This window comes from Sciurus vulgaris, assembly GCF_902686455.1.
Source record: "Sciurus vulgaris genome assembly, chromosome: 3".
Lineage (NCBI taxonomy): Eukaryota > Metazoa > Chordata > Mammalia > Rodentia > Sciuridae > Sciurus > Sciurus vulgaris.
The window spans coordinates 178,823,322-178,847,521 of NC_136463.1; the positions used below are offsets into that span (position 1 = coordinate 178,823,322).

Below are 24,200 nucleotides of genomic sequence, written 5' to 3' on the forward strand. Positions count from 1 at the left end.
GGAATATTACTCAGCCATAAAGAAGAATGAGATAAAGGCATTTGCCAGTAAATGGATAGAACTGGAGACTACCAAGCTAAGTGAAGTAAGCCAATTCTCAAAAAACAAAGCCTGAATGTTCTCTCTGATAATGTGGATACTAACCCAAAACAAGGGAGGGTGGGCAGGGGAAGAACAGAATTACATTGGATTAGACAAAGGGGAATGAAGGGAAGAGAGGGAGGAAGGGACTAGGGAGGACAGTAGCCTTATATTTGAATACACAGCCAAGGCAACTCCACTACGTGTATGACCACAAGAATGGGATTCTAAATAGCATGCCATACTCTATGTATGTATGATTCACCAAAATACATTCCACAGTCATGTATACCTAGAACGAACAAAAAACTATTGTTCACAGTGAAGGACTCCATTCCACCAGTTGACCCCAGTTCAATAGGGAGAAGTTAATCGACCTCACCAAAAGAAAAAAATAATTCCCACTTTACATAGATCTTTGGAAAAAGTAAATTGGAAAATAAAATTTGTTCAGTGCTCTTTGTTTAGTGCCTAGAATATAAGTAAGAAGTGTGAGTTGTCAGTCTTTATGAGTGAATTATACACTTCTTCAAGAGTCATATGTCTAATAAGTCTTCTGCTTCTTACTACCTTTTAAGGCTCAGTTAAGAGGCTTCTAAGTCTCTGAATCCTTTCTTAATCTTATCAGCTTGGGTCATCTCTCTCTCTGTCTCTTTCTCTCTCTTGAATGGTCAAGGCAATGTGACCTTTTTCTTTCTTTTTACTTCCTAATTTGCACTTTAGTGTATATAGTTATTTGTGTTTATACCATGCATTATTATGCATCTTTATACTTCTTATGTATTAGAAATAAAGCTATGGATGGCTGATACTCATCTTCAGATGAATACATTATATGTTACGGTTTAAAGTGTCCAGCTTTATAATTAGACCTAAATCTTCTATTTAAATGGCTCTACTTGTTAGGTCCCAAACTGTGAAAGATCTGAGATGCACTACTTGCAAGCTAACAGCATTTAAAATAAGTATGGTATTGACGTGTGGCAGTTTCCGGTATGTTCTATTGCTACACTTGGTAAAAGTGGGTCTGTAATAAGCTTGAATTTTCCTTTTGTCTGTCTGCTGCAGTTGCAGGCACACACACACTCACAATCACTCACACTCCACACACACATACTCACACACACACTCATATACACACAGCCACACACACTCACACACACTCACACACACAGTCACACACACACTCACATACACTCACACACACACTCACACAGTCACACACACACATTCACACTCACACTCACACACTCACACACACACTCATACAGTCACACTCACACACACATGCTCATACACAGTCACACTCACACACACTCACACATAATCACACACACACACACACTCATACACAATCACACTCACACACACCCACACACACTCATACAGTCACACGCACACACTCATACAGTCACACTCACACACACTCACACTCACACATAATCACACTCACACACACTCATACACAGTCACACTCACACACAAACACACTCACACACTCACACAGGGCCACATGCACCCTGGATCTGGGGTCTGCGTGTTGGGGCACTTGCACAGCTGTGTACCTCTGTTCCTGTGTTCTAATTCTCTAATGCACACGGCACATGATGTGAGGTGAGAGATGCACCCTCAGAATTGTGAAGCCAGAGCTTGTAAGAAGTTCAGGAGTTTCTGGAGCTTCTGTCCTGGCTCCCCTGCTCCACCCACAATACGTGTCCAGTGGGGCGGCGGGGAGAGGAGACAGAAAGGAAGAGGGCAAGGGGGCAGAGAGAAGAAGGGAGGTTGAAATTGACAAGGGGGCTAGGGAGAGAGAGAGGAGAGACGGGGGGAGACCTCTGTTCTAGAATATAAATAATTCCAAATCTGCAAAGAGGAGGGATGGCCTCTGCCTCACCACCCTGCAACACAGACCAGAGGCTCCAGGGAGACACATCTCCGTATCTCTAGAAGTCTGTCTTCTGGCTTGGTATTTATTCACCCTCTAATCCAATTACCAGAGCTCTTTGCTTCGGGAGACACTGAGCGTACACAGACGGGAACATTTTCGAGGGACTGTGTACACTCAGTGTCTCCCGAAGCAAAGAGCTCTGGTAATTGGAAAACACAGCCCCTTGGTGCAGTAGACGCTGGGATGCCTCTCCAGGCCATTTCGCACCGATGGTGGGCAGTATCTTCTGCTGACCATGCACGTTGGGAACTACCCTTGGATAAAGAATCGCCCTGCCTAGGCCGCCCACTTTCCCATGGAGCGTCCCAACGACTGGCCACTGCTTGCCTCAGTGACAGTGAACGTGGTGGGTCATCCAGCTTCTGGGCTTCCCTGGGATGTGCACAACTGCAAGCACAGTCAGGGCACCTTCTCCCCCGGCCGTCTTGCTTTCCCCTTCCTTACCCAGGCGTATATAGCACACTTACCTCTGGAGAGCCGTTCCTCACAAATTATCCATCTGCACGCTCCCGCTCCCGTTCTGTTGCCAGGGAACACAACCTGATTCACTCAGCTCCTTCATTTAAAATAGCACACTGGCTACCGAAAAGGTCGTGGTGATTTTTCTCCATCTTAGAATTAGTTCTGTTATCTATTCTTAATGGTTACACTACAAACGATTTCAAAAATTACTTCGAGCCTAGAAAGTGGCATTCCAAGTACATACTTTTGGGATATGGATCAACATCTCCTTTTTTGATTGGTGAACTTTGTAATCTAAACAATTTCTAAAAAGATTTTGGATCCTTGTCCACAATATTCCTTCTGGCAATCTTCTGGGTAGCTATGGTACTGAGGTGTCCTTGTCTTTAGTAAGTTCTGCTACTTGACAAGCTTGGTTTTTCTTCCTAAAATGTTGAGATCTTTCTAAATTGAGCCAGGAGAAAGAGGGAGAATGGATGTATCCAAGGAGACAGAACTACTTGACTTCAAATGAAGGAAAAATTCACTGATGACAAATGAAAACAATAACACATTCCAGAATAAATGAATAAATGAGCCAGGTGCTTGGATAGCGGAGAGGGCTCTGACCTACTTGTACATTTAGTTAAAAGGCAAGTTCCTGGATTAACTCCTTACTAAATTAAGACCTTTTGTTATCAAATTCACTCCAGGATATTTCTTGCTAAAAAAGGAGTTAAATCTGTGATCGACACTGAACATCCAGGTTTAAAAATGAGTCTCTCAGTGCATTTTATTTTATCTCAATTTCATGCTCTATTTACAGTAAATCTCATGTTCCATGCCACATAACTGGGAGTGGAGGATGAATAATGATTATTCAAAATAGTACTCATTTTGTTTTGAGAGCAATTCATAGCTTTACTCATTTAAGAACGATGACTGATGTGTCATGCAGATGTACTCAGGTGGCTTTTCTCCTTCTGAGCTCACCGTGCACACACACAGCTTTGAAGATTCCATGCCCTGCGCATGCAGCAGAATTTTTGAGTTGACAGAATCTCAGGTATCCTCAAGCCCAGAGTTCTCCCAACTTCCTTCACTGGATAACCACATTCACAACGTACCTGTATTCCACCTGTATACTAGCAGTACCGAAATCTCTTTAAATTGGTTTACTTCATATAACCTAATTATGCTTATTTTAAAAAGAAGTTCTCAGTCATTACTGTCAATGGAACATAACTCCCTTGCCATAGATAGAAGGCAACAATAAAAATAATTACATAGCTACAGTGAAAGTTCTCTTTCCTATGGGTCATAAAGTGAGTTACTGTACAAAGTTCTTTGAAAAAGGAAATCGTAAAAATTGAATGTTTGCATCTTACATATTTTCAATTCAACTTTAATGCAAAATATATGTACATATTTGTCAGAGTTTGGACTAAAAAAGTATTTTCATTTCACTGATTTTGTCCTTTCTATTTTTGTAATCATTGGTTTTTGCTCCTATTTTTATTATTTCCTTTCTTATATTAGTTTGGGTTTAATTTGATCTTTTTTAGCATCTGAAGGTGGAAGTCTAGATCACTGATTTTACACTATCATTATTTTTTAAGTAGAAACATTTACAAATATAGATTTGTTTCCTAAGCACTGCCTTAGCTCTAGCTCACAAATTCTGGTGGGGTTTTCATTATCATTCAATTCAAACTTCGTCCAACTTCCCTGTGACATTCTTTGACCAACGGATAACTTAGAGGTGGTGTTAAATTCTAAATATCTAGTAGAATTTTCCAGATATCTCTTTGTTATTTATTTTTAGGTTAATTTCATTCTGATCAAAGAATATATTCTGTGTGATTTCAAGTATTTTAATTATATTAAGATTTATTTTATGGCCTTATGGGACATCTTGGTAAATATTTCAAGTGTACTTAAGAAAATATATATTTTGTTTTTGTGGAGGGAGTGTTTTATGGTGTTAATTGGATTCTGTAGACTAGACAGTGAAAGTTGTTCAAGTTTTGCATTTTTGTTCATTTACTTATTTATTTTGATGGTGCTGGGGATTGAACCCGGGGCTTTGTGCATGTAAGGCAGGCGCTCTACCAACTGAGCTGTATCCCCAGCCCTCTTATATACTTGTAGTAGCTTTCTATTATTATGCAGTTGCTGAGAGCAGAATTTCCACCTATAATTTTGTTTGTTGGTGTCTCCTTCTGACTTTTGTTTCATGTGATCTGAGCCCCTGTTATTGAGGCAATTGCATATTTAGGATTATTACATCTTCTTGATGAATTGGCCCCTATAACATTGTAAAACATCTGTATTTATCCCTGATAATAGTCTTTATCCTGAAGTCCACTTAGTCTGATATTAATATAGTTATTCCATCTATCTTAATATTTTCTTTTCCATCATTTCACTCTTGCCCTATTTGTATCTTTATATTTGAAGTGTATTTCTTGTAGACAGTTTATGCTACAGTTTTGCTCTTTTGTTAAGTCTGATAATTACTGCTTTTAAATTAGAGTGTTTACATCATTATTCATTGATGTAACTATCAAAGAGACCGAGTTTAAATATATCACTGATAATTGTTTTCTATTTGTCCCTTCTGCTTTTTCTTTCTATCCCTGACTTTCTTTGGATACATTGAGCAATTTCTAAGCATTTCATTTTATTTCTACTGTTGGGTTGTTTTCATGACTCTGTTTTTATTTTTTAGGTAGTTCAAGATACTTCTGTTTCTCCCTTCCACTCTTCGTACCACAATTGACACAATTTAGTTTTTCATACGTCATAAGACTGTTTTTTTTTTCATTTTAGTCAATATTTTTTAAGGAAATGAAAAAATGAGAAAAATATTTTATATTGGGCTTCATGTTTCTCTTTTGTTTTTTTTATTCCTTTATGTAGATCCAGTTTTCCATCAGTAGTCTTTTCCTATAATGTATGATCTTTCATCACTTCTGTTGTCTAAGCATCCTAGTGGCATACTTTATGAGATTTTGTTATATAAAAATTATTATTCGACCTTTGTTTTAAACATTTTGATAAGCTTTATTCTTATTCTGTAATAAGTTCTATAATAAGTTAGGTTCATAACAAAGGTGAGTAGAAAATAAAGCGCCCTCTTACAGGTACAGCCCCTCTTCCTGTTAACATTCTGCACTGTTACAATCAACAAACCTATATTGACACAATGTTATCATTCAAATTCCATAGGTTGCATGAGGGTTCACTCTTTTTTTTTTTTTTTTTTGTGGTACTGGGGATTGAACTCAGGGCCTTGTGCTTGCGAGGCAAGCACTCTACCAGCTGAAGCTATCTCCCCAGCCAGAGGGCTCACTCTTCATGCTGTGCATTGCATGGCTTTGCATAGTGATTGCTTGACCCGTTTTGTGCTCCTATAACAGTATACCAAAGACTGGGCCTTCTGCTCTGTCATGCCATGGCGGAAGGAGGAAGGGCAAGAGAGTGTGAGGGAGTAGGAAAGAGAATATATGGCCTCTAGCCCATTAATCACTGGCACTAATCTCTTCATGGCCTGAAATCTCCCCGGAGGCCTATTCATCTCCCAACACAGTTGCTTTGCGGATTAAGTTTTCAATCTGTGCTTTTTTGTTGAACACTTTGGAACCACAGAAGTGACATTCGTGCACAATTATTATATCATGCAGGAAAGATTCACTGCCCTACAAATCACTCGAGTTCCACTTATTCATCTCCCCTCCCCCAGTCTCTACAGCACTGATCTTTTTACCGTTTCCCTCCATTGTTGGGTCATAGGGGAGTCACAGAGTTGGAATCATACAGTTTATATTCTTTTAAGATTGGCTGCTCTTAGGGTTTGCATTTAAGCTTCCTTCCTATCTTTTCATGACTCCATGGCTCATTACTTTTTCACACTGAGCAACATTCCTTATTTGAATGGACCAAGACATATTTTTCCATTCACCTACTAAAGAACATCTTGATAGGTTTCATGTTTTGGAAATTACAAATAAAGCTGGTATAAATTTCTGTGTAGAGGTTTTGTGTGGACGTAAGTTTGCAGCTCATTTGAGTAAATGCCAAACAGCATGCCTGCTGGATAGCAGGGTGAGAATGTTTAGTTCTGTAAGAAACTGTGTTCCAAAGTGGGTGTTCCATTTTACTTTTCCACCAGCCAAGACTGAAAGTTTTTGTGCCATAATATCCTATACAAGACTTGGTGCTGTCAGGGTTTTGGATTTTGGCAATTCTAATAGATGTTCAGTGACATTTCATCTTTTCAATTTGTAATTTCCTAATGCTATGTGATGTTGGCATTTTTTTATATGCTTATTTATTTATCTGTATATCTTCTCTGATGAAGTGTCAGGTCTTCTGCTGATTTTTTAAATCAGGCTGTTCCTTTTCTTATTGTTGAGTTTTAAGAGTTCTTCATATATTTTGGAAAATTGTCCTCTTTCAAGTTTGTCTTTAAAAAATATTCTCTTCCAATTTATGTCTTGTCTTCTCATTCTCTAGACAGTGATTTTAGCAAAGCAGAAGGTTGTTATTTTAATGAAATACAAATTATCAATTATTTCTTTTATCAATCATAACTTGTATATCTAAGATGTTATCTCCATCCCCAATTTGATCTAGATTTTCTTTTATATCATCTTCTAGGAGTTTCATAATTCTGTAGATAACTTTTAGATCTGTGATCCTTTTTGAGTTCATTTCTGCAAAGGGTATAAAGTCTGTGTCTAATTATTATTGTTATTTTGCATGTGGATGTCCAGTTGTTTCAGCACCATTTGTTGAAGAGACTTCTCTCCATGTGCTACCTTCGCTCATTGTTAAAGACCAGCTGTCTGTATTTGTGTGGGTCTATTACTGGGCCATATATTCTGTTGCCCTGATTCATTTCTATTCTTTCTCCTGTATCACACTGTCTTGATTATCAGAACTTCATAGTAAGTGTTGAAGTCAGGTATTGTCAGTTTTCTCTGACTCTCCTTCAATATGGTGTTGGTTGAGAATCTGGTTATCAGAATATGAAAACCCTCAGATCTGAAAACTTGATAGGATTGTGATTAGACTTCTGTTGAATCTATAGATCAAGTCAGGAAGAACTGTCATCTTGAGTCTTCTTACCTGTGAATAGCCTTTATTTTCAGAGGATAGTTTTCCTGGAGAGAAAACACTAGGTTGACAATCGTTTTTCCAAGCATAGTAAAAATGTCATTCTTGGTTTTGGTTTACATTATCACTAATGATAAACTGTGATTTTTGTTTCTTAATATGTAATATTTGTCTTTCTCTGGGCTGATTTAAAAAATATTTTTATTATTACTTTCAAATAATTTGATTACAATGTACCTTGCTATAGCTTTCTCTTTTTGTTTGGGTATTCCATTTAAGGTTCATTGTACTTCTTGATTTTTAAATTAATTATGTTCAAAAAATTTCATCTTTATATGTACCTTTAAATCTTTTGGGCACATGTACTGTTATTTAAAGTTCTCATTTGCTTATTTTATCTTCTCTGTAATTTCTGGATGTTTCTCCCAGATATGGTGGATATCTTTCTGCTGCTTTATATGTGTAACATTTTTTGAGTAGATGGACAATGCACATTTGTGGTTTTGGTTGCTGGATTTTGCTGTCTTTCTTTAAGATTGAACTTCATTCTGGGTTGCCTTATTTTCAATTAAGCATAATATTTTCAATCTTGTTCTTAAGTTTATTAGAGAAGTTTAGATGGATCTTCACATTCTGGGCCAGTTTAAGCCCTGTGTTGTGATCCTTCAGGGTCTCTGCTGAAGGAGGCGTGTGTTTACCTAGGATCTGTACTCTGGCTGTGGATCCTAACCCTCTTTCCAGTCCTGTGTGAGCATGTGGAGTTGTTCAGGACTGAGCTCTCCAGCCACATAGAGATGTAGGACAATGCCTGGCTCAGAGTTCGGGAACAGGGGACGCCTCAGCAGGTTCTAGAGTTCTTCCTCTGTACGACTTCCTCCCATCTCTGTCTCCTCAACTCAGTAATCCCAAGCTCTGCTCAGGTCGGCCCTCCTCGCACTATTGCGTCTAAAGGAAATCGAGGCAGAAAGTTGAGGCAATTATAGGGCTTGCTATGTTTGTTTTTTTCCCTCGATGTACTGTTTTTTATGCATTGTGTGAAAATAGTTGCTTAATACATTTTGTAAATATTTCTGGCTTTCAGAGGAACAGCCCCTTAGTTTCAGTAATCCATTGTAAGTGAGAATAGAAGTCCTTTCACATGGACCTTGTGATATTCCTTCCTTTTTAAATAGGTCATTGATATTTCTATTTCAATAACATTTAATAATATATTTCTGGTGGTTTTTTGTTTCAATTATCATAGTTTTCATCTTTATAGTATTTGATTTTTTTATATCTACCTCATTCTACTTTGATTATAGTTTGCTCTTAGTTTATGGTTGGTGTATCCTTACAAAATCTTAAAATATATTTATATAATATCCTCTATCTGATAATCGTAGCTTCAGAGATCCTTGCTAAGGTTGATTCTGCTATTTGATGATTATGCTGAGTCTTGCTTATGGTACCTTAATTCCTTGCACATTTTGCAGTTTTAAGTTCTCAGCCCATATTTGGTAGGGCTGTGGAATCCTTTAAGACTTGGGCTTGAATCTCTAGAGAGTTATATTTGCTCCTGCCAAATTCTTACAAGGATGTTAACCTGAGATTCCTTTAAAGTAATTTACAATGTTGGGGTTTCCTGGATCACACAGAGAGCCCAAATTAGAACTCCAAACATGCATTAGGAAAACTGTGGTTATAATACCCCAAGCCCTAACCCTCAGAATTTCTCAGCGGCTCTCTTTTCTGCTTGATAGACTTTTTTCCTTAGTTTGTGGATGGTTGTACTCTTCTGGATCTGGAGGTGGCTTATGTTGCAAGTCCTTATATTCTCTGGGTTTATGAGTGGAGAAGATTTGGAACTGAAACCAGCGGTCTCATTTTCTGTTTTCTCTTGGCCTTTAGGAAATCAGTCTGCAGCCATTGAGAATGGTAAATGCCACAAGAGCAGCCACAGAGTCAGCTATAATTTACCACTATAATTTTCAGATTCTTTAATTTAGTCCAAACCCCAAACTGGATTACCCCAGATTATTCAACTTTCTATCATCAAAGCATCATTCAGATACATTAGAAAATATGCTGATATAAAAGACAACAGGTATTTGTTTTTGGAAATGCCTTCCAAAATGAATCTGAAGTTGTTATTCTTTCAGCTAATGAAAAAGTAGGAAAGTGATTTTTATTCAGTGTATTAAATCTTAAGGAGATTTTTAAGAATTATGAAATTGTCCCTTAGAGAGTCACCTAAAGATATCTTTAGGCCATGATACCTCCTGCTTCCAAAGAGAATTAAGAGAGTCTGTGCCACCTCCCTCACTCTTGTGCATAAGAGGGTATAACTCCTTCGCTCATAATTGAGTTCTTTATTTAGTTATTGTGACAAATCACATCCCATGATGAAAACTGAGCTTAGAAGATGTAATATAATGATGACTAAATTCTACCCCCCTGAGAAATTCTGGGAATTCTCTATTTTAATAAAACTCATTCTTCATGATAGGTCTCCTTTGGGGGAAAAGAATTCTCCTGGAACGAAGGCCACCGTACACCTTCTCCGTAAAGAACCAATGAGAGCTGGTAAGGACACCGTAAGTATCTACCGAGTGCTGGCAGTGAGCAAGTCACTGAGTGGAGGTTTATGACGTGATCACTATTCTCCTTCCCACTTGCAGGTTCAGGGAGATTAGGGAACAGCCTCGGGCTGCCGCAGCTCAAGGTCTGCTGGTAGAGTTCACGGTCTCTAATAGTTTGTTATGTTGCTTCACAGAGGAAAACATTTTCAAAACTTTACAAGTGGATCCAGCTTCTGAATTTCTAGGGTAGATAATTTCACATTCTTTTTGATTCACTGGTGAAAAATCATATCAGAAATCCATACTATGAGTTGAGGACTTGTGTGCTTAGGTCATATAGAAGCACAAACCTAAATCAGTTGGAGGTCTTAATCGTACTCATTTAAAAAAATTTTTTTTTGGAACTCCCCAGGGTTATACCTATTTAAGCACAGTATCAGTGACATTCAGTTCCAAATGATGTAATGTACTTATTTCAACTTCAATGACAATTGCTATTTGATCTGAGCCCACAACCTTGAGTTTTGCTGCACTGCCAGTTCATGAATTCTGCCTGCTTTGTTGGCCTCTGACTGAGTTTCAGCTTGGTCATGATCTCTGTGTTGAAGCAGAATCTAAGTTAGACACCTGGAATCTATGATCGGGGTTTTCCATTTTCTTATATTTTAAGTTATTAATCCTAAAGGATTGCATATTGGCCACTTTGCTTCTCTAATTTTGATTGCTTTTTAAAGATGATAATTTTCCATACTGCCTGGACCCAAGTCTTCAGTAAAGAGTGTGTATGGCTGGAATATTGCTGATACATAAAAACTCGATTTCCTGATCAGCTCAGACTAGGTCACTTGTTTAACTTTGTCTTCTGTCCTTCTGTTTTCATGTTTTCTTCCCCTCGTTTCTTTCTGGATTTCACTTAATTACAAAGTCAAGTTCTGAGCACTAGGAGGCTAAGAAGAAAGCATTCAAATCCAAGTGGACCATGCACCAACCACACCTTCTAATGATGCCCTCTAACAGGGAACTTTGGGACGTGAAGGTGCACGCACCCCTTCTGCTTTCTTGGGGGAGATGGAAATGGATTGGGAACTTAAAAATGCTGCTGAAATTTGATGATGACGACGGCTGTGTTCAGTTTGTTTATTGCAGCAAAACATTAAAAAAAAATCACAGGCTCTTTGGAAATAATGAATAATAATCATGTCTTTGAAAAAAATGACACTGGTTATTTCTCCAACTTTATGTTTATAAACTTAGAAGCCTAATGTTCTGTTTTTATTTTTCTGTTTTGCTTAACTTTAAGTATAGACTAAAATAAATAGTCTCATGTGAATTCTCTATAAAGATTGGAAATTGTAAAAGGAACTACAACTCTTTCTTTGGCTTGAGAGAAATAATTACTTTGCCTTGAATTCAAAATGTATTGTCAACTGCTTTATGATTTTTTGGAACAAAAGCATCCAGATGACAATACTCTCATGTTGCCTTTCACATACACTCTACAACCATTCCACATGCATTGAAGAAGCCAGTACCTGTGGAACACAGTGTCTTTACAAAGATCTCCAGAAACCAGTAGAAAAGGAAAATCTTGAAATGTGGAATTCTGGAGAAATGATGTCAAAATATTTAATCTTGAAATCCAATACTAAAATTTAAACAGTTTTAAATGAATAATTTGGCATTGTTCACTATTATTTTTGCTTGAAAATCACCATGCAAGCATTTGAAAAGGTAGCAAACCTTAGTTTTAAAGAGGGGGGGATGCTACCCTTTTCTTTTGTGATAGAAGTGAATTTAATTTATTTTGGAAATTAAAAAAAATTACTGCTAAGCTTCTATTGTAAGTGTATATTAACTCAGGAAGATCATTTATAGTGGAAGAAATTCATATATCTAAGAGCAGAGCCAATACCAATTAAGATGCAGACTCTAGTGGCATGTGCCCCTAAGAGTCCGAGAGATGATTCACTCACCCCTGGTTTTGGCAGGTGCTCATGGCTGTGTGTCCACTTCTGGCCACATCTGCAGCTTTTTCTTGACTCAGATGCTCCTCTGCTTCCTGTGGGGGGCCACTTTCGGATAGGAAGCTGTCGGGTTCTCCCACATACTCTTCTCTCTGCTCTGTTTCAATCTGAATCAAAGGCACATCCCTTGAGCAAAGTGACCTCCTGGTGTGATTTAGAGGGCCAGCATCGCAGCACGAGGAAGTTTCCTTTGTAGCATCTAAGCCTTCGTGGTTTGTAGGAGGAGCGGCTTTGCTTGGAGAAGATCCTGGGGGATGTCTGCCTTCGGAGTCAGAGTCCTTCCTCCAGCAATCAACAGACTCCTGCACAAGCAGAGTCGGCCCGCTGTGCACTCTGCTGGCAGCTGTTCTGTCTGCACACTTTTCCCCTCGCAAGGCAGAGCCCCCGGAAGTAGGACCAGCTTCGGCTGCCTCTGCATCATCCACAAAAATTTTGTTCTTCCGCATGAGGGCTTCAATTGAGTTTGCCCACGTTTCGTGAATCAACATGTTTGTGATCTGGTCAGTCCCACCTCTTCGATACAAGCAAGAGTCAGATTTGCAGAGCCCAGAGGAGGAAGCTCCACCGACAGGCTGTACGCTTAGGAAATCTTGTGGGCAGTTTTGGGCAAAGCCATCTAAGGAGTTGGCTTTCACTGGCACGTTCACCGTTAACCTGGCGCACGGGGACCTGCTGTCTGGCACCGACGACTGTCTGTAACACAGCGGGGATCGTGCAGAAGGGGACAGTAAGCCCGAGGCCCAATCCTGGCTGCTTCTCCTGGAGGAGGCGCTGTCCTTGCTGTCTCTCTCAATGTCCCGCAGCATGTACCTGTAGAACTCCTCAGTGATGCTCTCCGTGCTGGACTGCTTGGAGGGGCAGCTCGACCTCACGCTGAGGTGGTCGTTCTTCCGGCACGCCTGCTGCATGGCTGAGCTCAGAATGCTGCTGGCGTTCTTGCCAGCATAGTAATCCAGTAGCAACTCAAATCCTCGCCCTTCATTTTCCATCTGGTTGACCATGAACCTGGAAAACTCATCCGTGATGCTCTCGCAGCTCGACTGTTTGGAGACCGAGCTGGCCCTGCTGACTGGCTGGCTTAAGGTATTGGATAATCCCAGGCTGCTGACATAGGCCCTGGCCTCCGAGTCCTCCTCCGGGATGCTTTCACAGCTGGAGGCCTTCAGCCGGTTCCACCTGTCGCCACCCAGTAACCGATTCCGGGAATAGCTCTGGGCTTGCCACACGCCATCCACCATGGAGAACTCCGTCAGGCTCATGATCTTGGCTGCCACTTCGTTGGCAAAAATGTGAACCGAATCAGGGATGTCCTCGAGGTTCACAGACTCGTCCACCACCCTGTTCATCAGCTTCTCTTTAAGCTCAGGGTGCTCATCCGTTTTCCGCTTGATCTCACTGAGCCGCGGTGGCTTGTGCTTCCTCACACTGCTACTGCTGCCCTGGCTTTCCTTCTTCCTCTTCAAGGGTCGGCAGGATACGTTTGGGGTCATCAGAAACTCGTTCCCTCTTTTCCAAGCACAAAACCAGGGCTGTTTTCCATTGGAGTTGTCAAGGCAGATTGCTGCGATTTCAGTTGCCATGGAGACAACCGTCTCTGCTAAGTCTTCGGCAAAGTCCGTAATGCAGTAGACCTCTGCCTGCTTTGCTTGTAGCATGGATTGAGCAGGAAGTGCCAACTCGTCCCCTAACAAGGACAGGTGAACTTGAACTTCATTATTTAGGGGTGTGACACAACTGTACCTCTCGTGGGTGTTTGGACTGATACTGTCCTCTGCATCCTGGGAGCTGCTTCTGTACTTGTTCACTGTCAGTGCCTTTTCGGCTTGGAAAGAGGCTCTGCGTTCCTTCTCATTGTACCTGGGTATCTGATGACGGTCCTTTGTGTCTTCTCCCACCGTTCCTTCTATATACATTTCCTTTGAGCATGTTTTAGCTGTTGAAGAATCCAGCACTTTGTGACTACATGACAGTTCAGATTCCAGTGTGGGGTTCCCGACAGGGCACTGGTCTTGCTTCAGGTTCATGATATCATTGGTGACATTGCTAAGTGGATGCTCACTGGTACATTCTGTGTCTTTTGTGCACGCTTGACCAGCAACTTGATCAGATGGCTCATAGCTTAGGGGTTCCGTTTCCCTCCATGTGATGGTCTCCTTAGAAAGGACAGCAGGACACTGACCGAGCTGCACTATCTGGTTCATCTTCTTGAACGTGCAGCATATAACATTGTGGAGCAGTTGATTTGTACTTTCCATTAAGGCATCCAGTGTTTCAGATGAAAACCTGCCATCATTGGGGTGGATTATTTTATTTTTCTGGTGAACTTCATCAAAGGAATGCTTCAGAATAACATTGGACAGGGTCTGTGCCAGTTCATTCCTCAGGAAGTTTTCTGAGCACAGCATCTGAGACTTTGAAGCAGATTCCATGATGCTCCTGTTCACAGATTCCATGAGGTCTCCAATGCTGCTGTAGATCTGAGGCCTAGTGAGAACCAGAGCGGCCTCTGTGAGCAAAGCCTCTGCAATGGCTTCCTTCCCCACCTCCACATTCCTCTCTGTTGCTGAACTACAAAGTGGAGAGATTGCTTCAGGACCTTCAACTGCAGGCAAGAGGCTGCTTGGGATCACAGGACAAGGCACCTCTTCTCTTTCCCCCAAGCCACAGACAGCCACAGCACTTGCCACCTGAGTCATGCCACACAAAGCGGATGGAAAGGAGTATTCATTGATGGAAGCCTCCTTGAGTCCTTGAGATTCCTGTCCTTGCAGTGCCCCATTGCCTCCCAGGGCACAGTTTGCTACTACGGATTCCTGTTCCATTGTGAACCTCTCTGTGGCCTGTGGACTGGAGATGGTTCCAATCACCGTGGCTGCACAGGCCAGTGCTACTTCTAGAGCACTCTGAGGGTGCCTGCTGGGGTCCTCTCCAGGGAGGACACCTGAGGTCTCAATAGAAGCCTCCATCTCAGGCCAGGAGGAGATGCCTGGCTCGGGGGCAGCATCACTGCCTTCTGGACTTTGCACAATGACGATTTTGGGGAGCTCATCCCACGACCGAGGGACCGCTACATCTTCTGTGGAGCAGCTACTGGGAAGCAGAGCACTTCCGACGGAAACGTCGACTGCAGATTCCTGGGTTGGTGTAGGCTGAGACTGAGATAATCTGATAAATGCATCTTGCAGCACAGATTCTGCTAAATTTGTAGCATACTCGCCAGTTGTGGCTTCTCCATCTTGGATAGGAGGAAGTGAGTTTCTTGGGTCTTCATAATCTCCTGGGTCTAGGCTGTTGCCCTGTTCAGTGACAGTACCAGATGCAGAAGGTCCGTCTTTCTTAACCATCATAGAGAAATAAGCATCACTTGGATTACACAGTGCCTGAGATTTTTCTACTTGACTTTTAAGATGTTCTGCATAATAATAATCAGTAGCTGGTTGCTCATTCCCCACAGCTTCACCTTTCCACGGGGATGGCTTGGCGGAAGGATCTATGCGCTGCAAGCCTGTGTTCTCTGCTACCTTTTCCAGATATCCTTCTGTTTTTATCAAAGGTGCATATTTGCTAACGCATTTGTCTTCCAGAGCATAAAGCAACTTTTCTTTCTTGTAATCCCGTTCCTGTGGGGTGACTCCTTTTGGCTTTTTACTTTCCAAAGGATTAGCTGACACATTTATACTTTCATAACCTAGTAAAGAGAAAATGAGGGCCACTATTACTTTTTGGATAGCAGATTGCCATGGGTCTAAAGCAACAATTACTTTCCAAAACTGCCTTAATGCACCAGCTATCTTATTTTTGTTTGTTTTTTCTTCAAAGAGAGCATTGTAATTTTTTTTTTTTTTTTTTTTTTTTTTTTTAGGAAAATCGAATCTTAAAAGATTTTTGAATTCCACTACAGAATGCTACCCAACAAAGTGACTTTTGATGTGGGAACTGAAGGCTGGTCACCATTTTTCAAGGAAAAATAAAATTCAGAAACACAAGTAATTTCATCGTAAAGCTTTCTAGTGGGCAGATTGGGAAAGGGGAAGATGTTTAGAGCAGCCTCAACAGTGGGCCTTGTTGCAAAGATTTGCTCTGAAGTTTGCATAGGACTTGCCCAGCAATCATGGCAACAAATCGGGGGTATCTTTTCCTCTGTCACTAAGAATGGGGAAGAGGAGCCCATTCATTGAGCTCCAGGGGTGAACAGAACCAGCTGAATAAATAATGCTAAGTACTTTTCTGAATTCTCTCTTTCTATTCTCACAAAGATCATTAGCTATAGACACTATTGTATTCTCAAATTACCATAAGGAAACTGGGGCTCAAAAAGATTAGATCAATGGCCCTAGGTCTCCCAGCCTCTAAGTGACAGTCCTGGGATTTAAATCTGGGCCAGTCCAACTTGGCTCCAACTAATATTTGCCTTTCACGGAAGTCTTAGGAAAGCTAACTGTCCTCCCAGGAATAGCTTCCATTTCTTGCCAGGTAGGAAAATTTCCCCTTAAGCCACACAGATTTCCTTTAGCATCCCTAAGGCATCTTTTGGAAGTCTGCAACTGCCCAACCGTGAAGTCTGCAAACTCCATTAACCAGCCTCTTCACCAGTGTTTTCTAATCTTTCTCCCCTCTCAAAACCTCGCAAGGGAAGAATCGCGTTGTGTCAGCCCAACTGAAACTTTTCTGAAATCTCACACAGGCCTTTCTATATGGTGACTAATTTTGGAATGCGCATTTTTCTGACTGGAAAGTGCTCACCGTTCCTGTATTCTTCCACCTCACTTTCCTCCTCCAAGTGCTCAGAGGCCGTGAGAAAGTCTTCCTCGATCGAGGACAAGGAGCAGTTTGTGTCATCCTCCAGTTTCAAGATGTTCGTTTCCAGGTGGAGCTGCCGCTCCTGCACCAGTTCCAGACCAATCAAGAATTTGTTGATTTCAAAGATGATGCAGTTGGTGCTGTTCGGTCTGTTCCCTCTTGCACATTGGACCAAGCAGATATCGGGCAGCCAAGGGCACTGCAAGCGGAGAGAAAAGAAGGCACTGTTCAAAAGGGAAAATAGAAGACCTTCCGCTGGGCACCAACCTCTCCTGATGAAAGGAGAGAGGAATCTTACAAATATTTCAGATGTCTTCTGGCTTATGTTGATGAGCTGCTTGAAAAACACTCAAGTGGCATTTGGGAACACCAGGCACCAAGGAGAAAGTTGAACTTAGGGGAAATGCGACCAGCTGTGTGGCATATTTCAGTTTTCCCAAAGTGAAAATTGAATCATGCCAAGTTCAATAGGCAAGGGAGATTTTATTCAAGGTCATTAAATAATGGAGAAAAATCAGAACTCAGCACAATAGCACTGAAACTCAGGGCCACATGCGTGAGATCTCGGGGGAAGGGGCAGGTGTCTTAGGCCATCTGGGTTTGCTAACTGGCTTTACCCAAAGCAAAAGTAAGCCTCCTGGGGTCTTTGTGATCAGAGTTGGTTTCATGACTGTGCAAGTTGCACAGAGGAGTTCTGTTCTGACTGTCCCACATAGACTGAGAGATGGGGCACTAACGTCCTTGATGAGGACTTTTCAAAGAGATGGCCCCCAAGTCCTGCAAAAAGACGTTCCTGAGTCCTAAAACTGGAAGATGGTTAAAAAATAAAAATGATTTACATTCAAAGGAGCAGAGAAAGAATTTGTCATGGAAAGTTTCCTAGATTAAATGCTCTGTGGAAACAAAGCAAGCTCTGGAGTCAGGAAGAAAACTGGGAGAAGCTGTGTGCACGGTGACTGGGTTGCCTATCTTGATGAAATTGAGTTCTAGATCCTCAGGCCAATATCTTTCTCTGCCTTGATGATATTCAGTGAAGGTTCTGCCAGAATTTTGGATGCGTGGTAAATGTTCTGTCAACTACAGTTAGATCATTTGTACTGCTCATCTGAAGGAGTCAACATGAAACTTAAAGAAAACTGCTGGGAATTAACTAATTATCTCTGAAAGACTAGCATATGGGGAAAACAGTGATCAAAAGACCCAAATTATCCCACAGTGTCTCAGTTAGACCTGTTAATTCTGTTCAGTTCTGTGCTTTCAGACCATATGCCTTTTCTCCAGGACACATTTTCTCTCTATACATTACTTTCATTAAAATAGCAGTTAAAAGCTTTAATTGCTCCTGGACAAATCATTAATAAATCATGAAAATGTCTTAGGTGTGGGTTTTTATTTTTGTAAGAGAAATGTTTAAGTGAAAATTCTCTGGATGGAAATAAGAATTCATGTGCAGGGAAGCACTAAATAGATTTTTTTGAAGTGAAATCTGAAATGTTTGAGGAAAATATTTGTATGTCTCAATACTCACCTTAGAAAAGAGACTAATTAAGTCATATGCTTATCTACAGTTGGAGCTTCTTGGGTCTACTACCAATGAACTTACCCTTATGGGGTCCTTGAGTCTGAATGTATGTGTTTAGGAGAGGTCAGTGTGACAGAAGGCTACATCCCATAGACATGTGTACTGCATTTCCTAAAGTAGCTTACTTTTTTGTTACATAAACATAATTTATCAACTTTCAGTTGACCATTATGCCCAGAATAATTCTAGAAAAGATTAATATAAAATTAAAAATTCAACCATTCTCCAAAGGGTTCTGGAATCTTTAGATGGTAGGAAATAGAATTCATCTGTTATGGTTTAGATACGAGGTGTCCCACTAAAGCTCATGTGTCAGACAATGAAAGAATTTTCAGAGGTGAAATGATCAGGTTATGAGAGGTATAAACTAATCAGTGAAATAATCCACTGACATGGATTAACTGGGCAGTAACTGTGGGCAGATCTCTATAGGAAGTAGGTCACGGGGGATACGCCTCTGGGGTTTACATTCATCCTTGGTGAATGGAGGTTCCTAAGATTCCTGGTTGCCATGTTCCAAGTTGCTTTCTTCCACCACACCCCTCCACCATGATATTCTGTCTCACCTTGGGCCCAAAGCCGTGGATTCGGCTGGCCACGAACAGAACCCCTGAAATTGTGAGCCAAATAAACGTTTTATTCTTTAAGTTGTTCTTGTCAGGTATTTAGGTTACAGTAATGCAAAACTGACTAAAACATCATCCATGTACATATGTGATTGGAAACATTTTTCAGTGAAAGTGGTTCACAATCTGTTTTTTCCAAATGTGGACTGTGAACTCATAGCCTTGGCTTCTCCTGGGAGCTCCTTAGAAAAGTGTCATCTCAGACCTCACCCAGGACCCACTAAATTACAAGCTTCATTAACAAGGACTCGGTTGGGGATCTCTACATGTGTTAACATTTGCAATGTGCTGGTTTATAACTTTATTGAATTCACAATGTGGCTATGATCCCCTGAATGGTGAGGAACTATTGCATACATTAATGATAATTCTTTGTTAATTTTCCTACCACTGAATTTAGATGTAATACACTAAACTGAAACTTAGCAGACATTTTCTGAATGCCTGTTGCATATAAAGTACATCATGCGATGCAAATATGAATCAGACAATTGCCCTGGGAGACAGGATACACTATCCTACCATGGATAAAAATGATTAAGAAGTTGAACCATGTGAAATCATCATGGATCATGTTACCATGTAGGCCAAGATAGTTGCATATTAGTCACTTCATATTATTAAAATTAAATATTTACAACATAAGGTAAAATGTGGAAGGAGTCAAAGAAATAGTAATGAAGTAATATGGATGGTATGGGGGAGGGATTTGTGGGTAGGAAGGATAGTAGAGTGAAACACATTATCACCTCATGTACATATATGACTGTGTGACTGATGTGATCTTACAACATGTACAATCAGAAAAATGAGAAATTATACTGTATTTATGTATGATTTATGAGAATGCATAAATGCATTATACTGTTATGTATAACTAATTAGAACAAATAAAAAATTAAAATATATTAAAAAGACAGACTTAGAGAAAGTACTTTATAAAATGTTCACTTTTACACAACTATGGTATTCTTACAAAGAAAATGTATGTTCTCAGGACTCTTCTTGAAAGATAATAAAGGAGGAGCTGGGTGTAGTAACACATGCTTGTAATCCCAGCTATATGGGAGGATAAGGCAGGAAAACTACAAGTTCAAGCCAGCCTGAGCCACTTAGCTGGAGAGTCAAATGAAGGTCAAATAATAGAGCCGGTAAGGGAATGGCAGATATTATTACATAATGTTTATGGCAGTTTACTTTGCATGTCTTCACCACCAATGTGAATGATATTGTTGTGAGGTTGGTGGTACTATTGCTCTTTTACAGATTAGAAAACAACGGCATAGAAAGGTTAACAAGCCCTTTTAAGGTTATATACACATAAAGTAGAAAAACCAGCGATGCAGTCCAGGTTTGAGCACAGGAATTAAATTGGAATTAAATTTTTATGGCCTTTGCAGGACTCCTCAGGGTCTTATGGTTTATATAGGAAAGGACCAGTGTCCAGAGAAGACCTGTGCAGTTTGGAGGCCACAACTGGGCCTCTGCAAACTTGTCTAGTATATCCTGTTTGCATCTGGTTGGAAGGACAGCCACAGGAAGAGATCTCACTGTGGTACATGATATGCATCTCAGAAAAATCAACTTTTGTAAGTAAGCTAATTGACTTCACTAGTATTTTCCATTTAGTAATTTACCTAACTATTGGCAGTAGTCTTGTGGTTATCATTTTTTTCCTAAGGTTTTTCAGAGTTCATCCTAAAGATGGTTTGAGGAAGGGGAAGGGAAATGTGTACCTCCTCCTTTGTGACTCACTGGTAAGTATTCCTTGGACTTTTGAGACATATGTGCATGGAGGACTGTGCATTTGCTCACATGTTGAATAATACCCTTGGCAAAGCAAGTGTAAGAGAGCACTCAACTGTAAGTTAGCTCCATGAAAGCAAAACGTGTGATCTGTTCACCGCCACACCCTCAGCAGCCGGACACTTAGTAGGCACATAATAAATATTTGTTGAATGAACACATGAATGAGTAAGAGATGCTATGAATATTTATGGATATTTCTCAGTATTTTGCCAATTGTATCATTTAATTATAATATAATGTGGCAGTATAAAAAAAGCAATGGAGTAGTTTGCTGAGGTGAAAAGTCAAAGACATAAAGAGAAAACTTCTCAATTTACTGATAATTCTCTACATCATCCTTGCAAAATCATTCTACCTTTTTTTTTAACCCCCAAAAGCCTCTCTAGTTGGTGACTGGATGGTTACTCTTGGTATTAGGGCTCCATCCTGAAACCTTATTTTGATTTTGGTGCTTTTTTTATCCTACACACCATTCTTTAACTTTTTTGAATATGAAAGAAAATTCTTTGAATAGTTCTTTGTACTTTTTAAGGTGCTTTCATATTATTTTATCAAATCATTATTGTTAGCCTCTGAGAATATTTATTATTTTTTTTTAATCTCAACTTTATGGACTAAAAAATTGAAATCAAGAGAAATGAAGTACCATGCTACCTGGTCTACTGAAAGTTTCAGGCTGGTCCCAAAATTCTTCTTTGATGTTTTAAGTTCCTGGGTCAATGATTCAATGTGTTTGTTTATTACTTTCCTCAGGGGTTAATGAGATTCTTAGTCAAGACCTTAGGACAGCTGATTCAGACATCCCAGAATAATAGCTGGAGTTGCCTCTGTAGCTGCCTCCATCTTAACAGGTCACAAAGTTCAACGAGCAAAACAACCAAACCCAAACTTTCCTGAAATGAGTAAGTCCTTGCTATGGCTGCTAGGGTGGGGTTCAGCATTGAGTGCTGCCCCACCTGCTGATCGGTGGGAACACAGGGGTTGTGGTACCTACACTATGACTTAACAGCTTTGGGAGGTTGCAGAAAGGTGAGGTGGTACCTAGGCAGTGATGGAGATCCTATACTGCAGAGGTGCGGAATACTCAAGAGTGATGTGGCTCACCAACAGTCCTTGATACCTCAAAGAAAAAGTAGGCTGAATTTGGAACACACAGTCTGATGGTTCTTTGAGAGGGAGTCTCATGCTGTTACCCACGCTGGTCTCTAAAGCTCCTGGGCTCAAGTGATCTTCCCGCCTCAGCCTCCTGGGTAGTTGCAATTACAGGCAGGAGCCATATGATTTTACCACTTCTTTAATGAGTCTTTGACCACTCGACCCTCCCTGATCTCAGAGTAAGCATTTGATGCTTTTCTGACTCAGCGCCATTTGTCTTCTGGTTCTCATACTCTGTGGGACACCATGTTCTGCCCCACTTGCTGTCCAAACAATTCACATAGCGTTTATTCATCTTCAAGGCCAAGGGTGATCTTGTGACTCAGGGCTGGCCACTCTGAACCATGCATTCCTTGGGCTACAGTGATTGGCTCAAAAATGGGCACGGGCACTTGAAAGTCCCTAGGACCTGCTGGGAGCCAGTTGGAAGGGATTTTTTATTTTTTTTTCTTAAATTCAACTTGAACCCAAAGGAATATTGTCTCCTTGTAGGAGGGACTTGTGTGATAATTGGACCAAAGTAAAGAAAGCAGAAAAGAGGCTAAAAGAGAAAATCCATGTCTTGATGACATTGTTCAAGTCCCCATATTTAATCTACCTTCTGAATTTGTTTAACTGTATGAGACAATACATTCTCTTTGTGCTTAAGCTAATTTTCTATCATATTTAATTAAGATTCCTGAAGTTAATCAGAGTCTAGCAAGTTCAACTCAAGGTCAATTCCAATTAACGTCAATATCAATTTTCATAGAGTATTTGGAAGGAAGTTGTAATAATACCTGTGCTTACTAAAATTTAGGGAAAGTGTTCTATAAAGAAAAGTAACTTCAGTAAAGAAAATTAGAAAATAAGAAGTGTTAACGTTATAAAGAAGACAGAAATACAAATTAAAATAACTCTAAGATTTCATCTTACTCCAATTAGAATGGCTATTATCCAGAACACACACAACAATAGATGTTGACATGGATGTGAGGAAAAAGGTATACTCATACATTGCTGGTGGAGTTGCAAATTGGTGCAACCACTCTGGAAAGCAGTGTGGAGAATCCTCAGAAAACTTTAACCCAGTTATCCCATTCCTTGGTTTGCACCCAAAGGACTTAAAATTAGCATACTGTAGTAACACAGCCACATCAATGTTTACAGCAGCTCAATTCACAATAGCTAGATTGTGGAACCAACCTAGATGCCCTTCAACAGATGAATGGATAGTATGGATAGTAACAAAAACAGCATGGTACTGGCACCAAAATAGACAGGTAGATCAATGGTACAGGATAGAAGACACAGAGACATACCCACATAAGTACAGTAACCTCACACTAAACAAGGGTGCCAAAAACTTACAAAGGAGAAAAGATAGTCTCTTCAACAAACGGTGCTGGGAAAACTGGAAATCTATATGTAGTAAAATTAAACTAAACCCCTATTTCTCATCTTGTACAAAATTCAACTCAAAATGGATCAAGGATCTAGGAATTAGACCTGAGACCCTGAACCAAAAAGAAGAAACTGTAGGCCCGAATCTCCATCACGTTGGCTTAGGACCAGACTTCCTTAACAAGACCCCCATAGTGCAAGAAATAAAAGCAAGAATCAATAAATGGCACATTCAAACTAAAAAGTTTTTTATCAGCACAGGAAACAATCAACAATGTGAAAAGAGAGCCTACAGAGTGGGAGAAAATCTTTTCCGCACGCACTTCAGACAGAGCACTCATCTCCAAAGTTTATAAAGAACTTAAAAAACTTTACACCCAAAATACAAAGAACCCAATCAGTAAATGGGCTGAGGAACTGGGCAGATACTTGACAGAAGAAGATATACAGGTGATCAACAAACATATGAAAAAGTGCTCATCATCCCTAGTAATTAGAGAAATGCAAATTAAAACCACCCTAAGATTTCATCTAACTCCAATTAGAATGGCTATCATCAAGAACACAAGCAATAATAAGTGTTGGCGTGGATGTGGGAAAAAAGGCACACTCATACATTGCTGTTGGAGTTGCAAATTGGTACAGCCACTCTGGAAAGCAGTATGGAGATTC

General features: G+C 40.3%; 1 protein-coding gene across 7 annotated transcripts in view; it reads right to left on the reverse strand.

The window, feature by feature from the left end:
* Positions 1–24,200, reverse strand: part of SPHKAP (SPHK1 interactor, AKAP domain containing) — a 155,909-nt gene that overhangs the window by 13,253 nt on the left and 118,456 nt on the right. For all 7 annotated transcript variants that reach the window (XM_079135153.1, XM_079135157.1, XM_079135152.1 and 4 more), the window contains 2 exons: positions 16,917–17,172; positions 12,123–15,861 (listed from right to left, as the gene is read on the reverse strand). In XM_079135153.1, the coding sequence (XP_078991279.1) occupies positions 12,123–15,861; positions 16,917–17,172 (3,995 nt within the window). The remainder of the gene's footprint in view (positions 1–12,122; positions 15,862–16,916; positions 17,173–24,200) is intronic.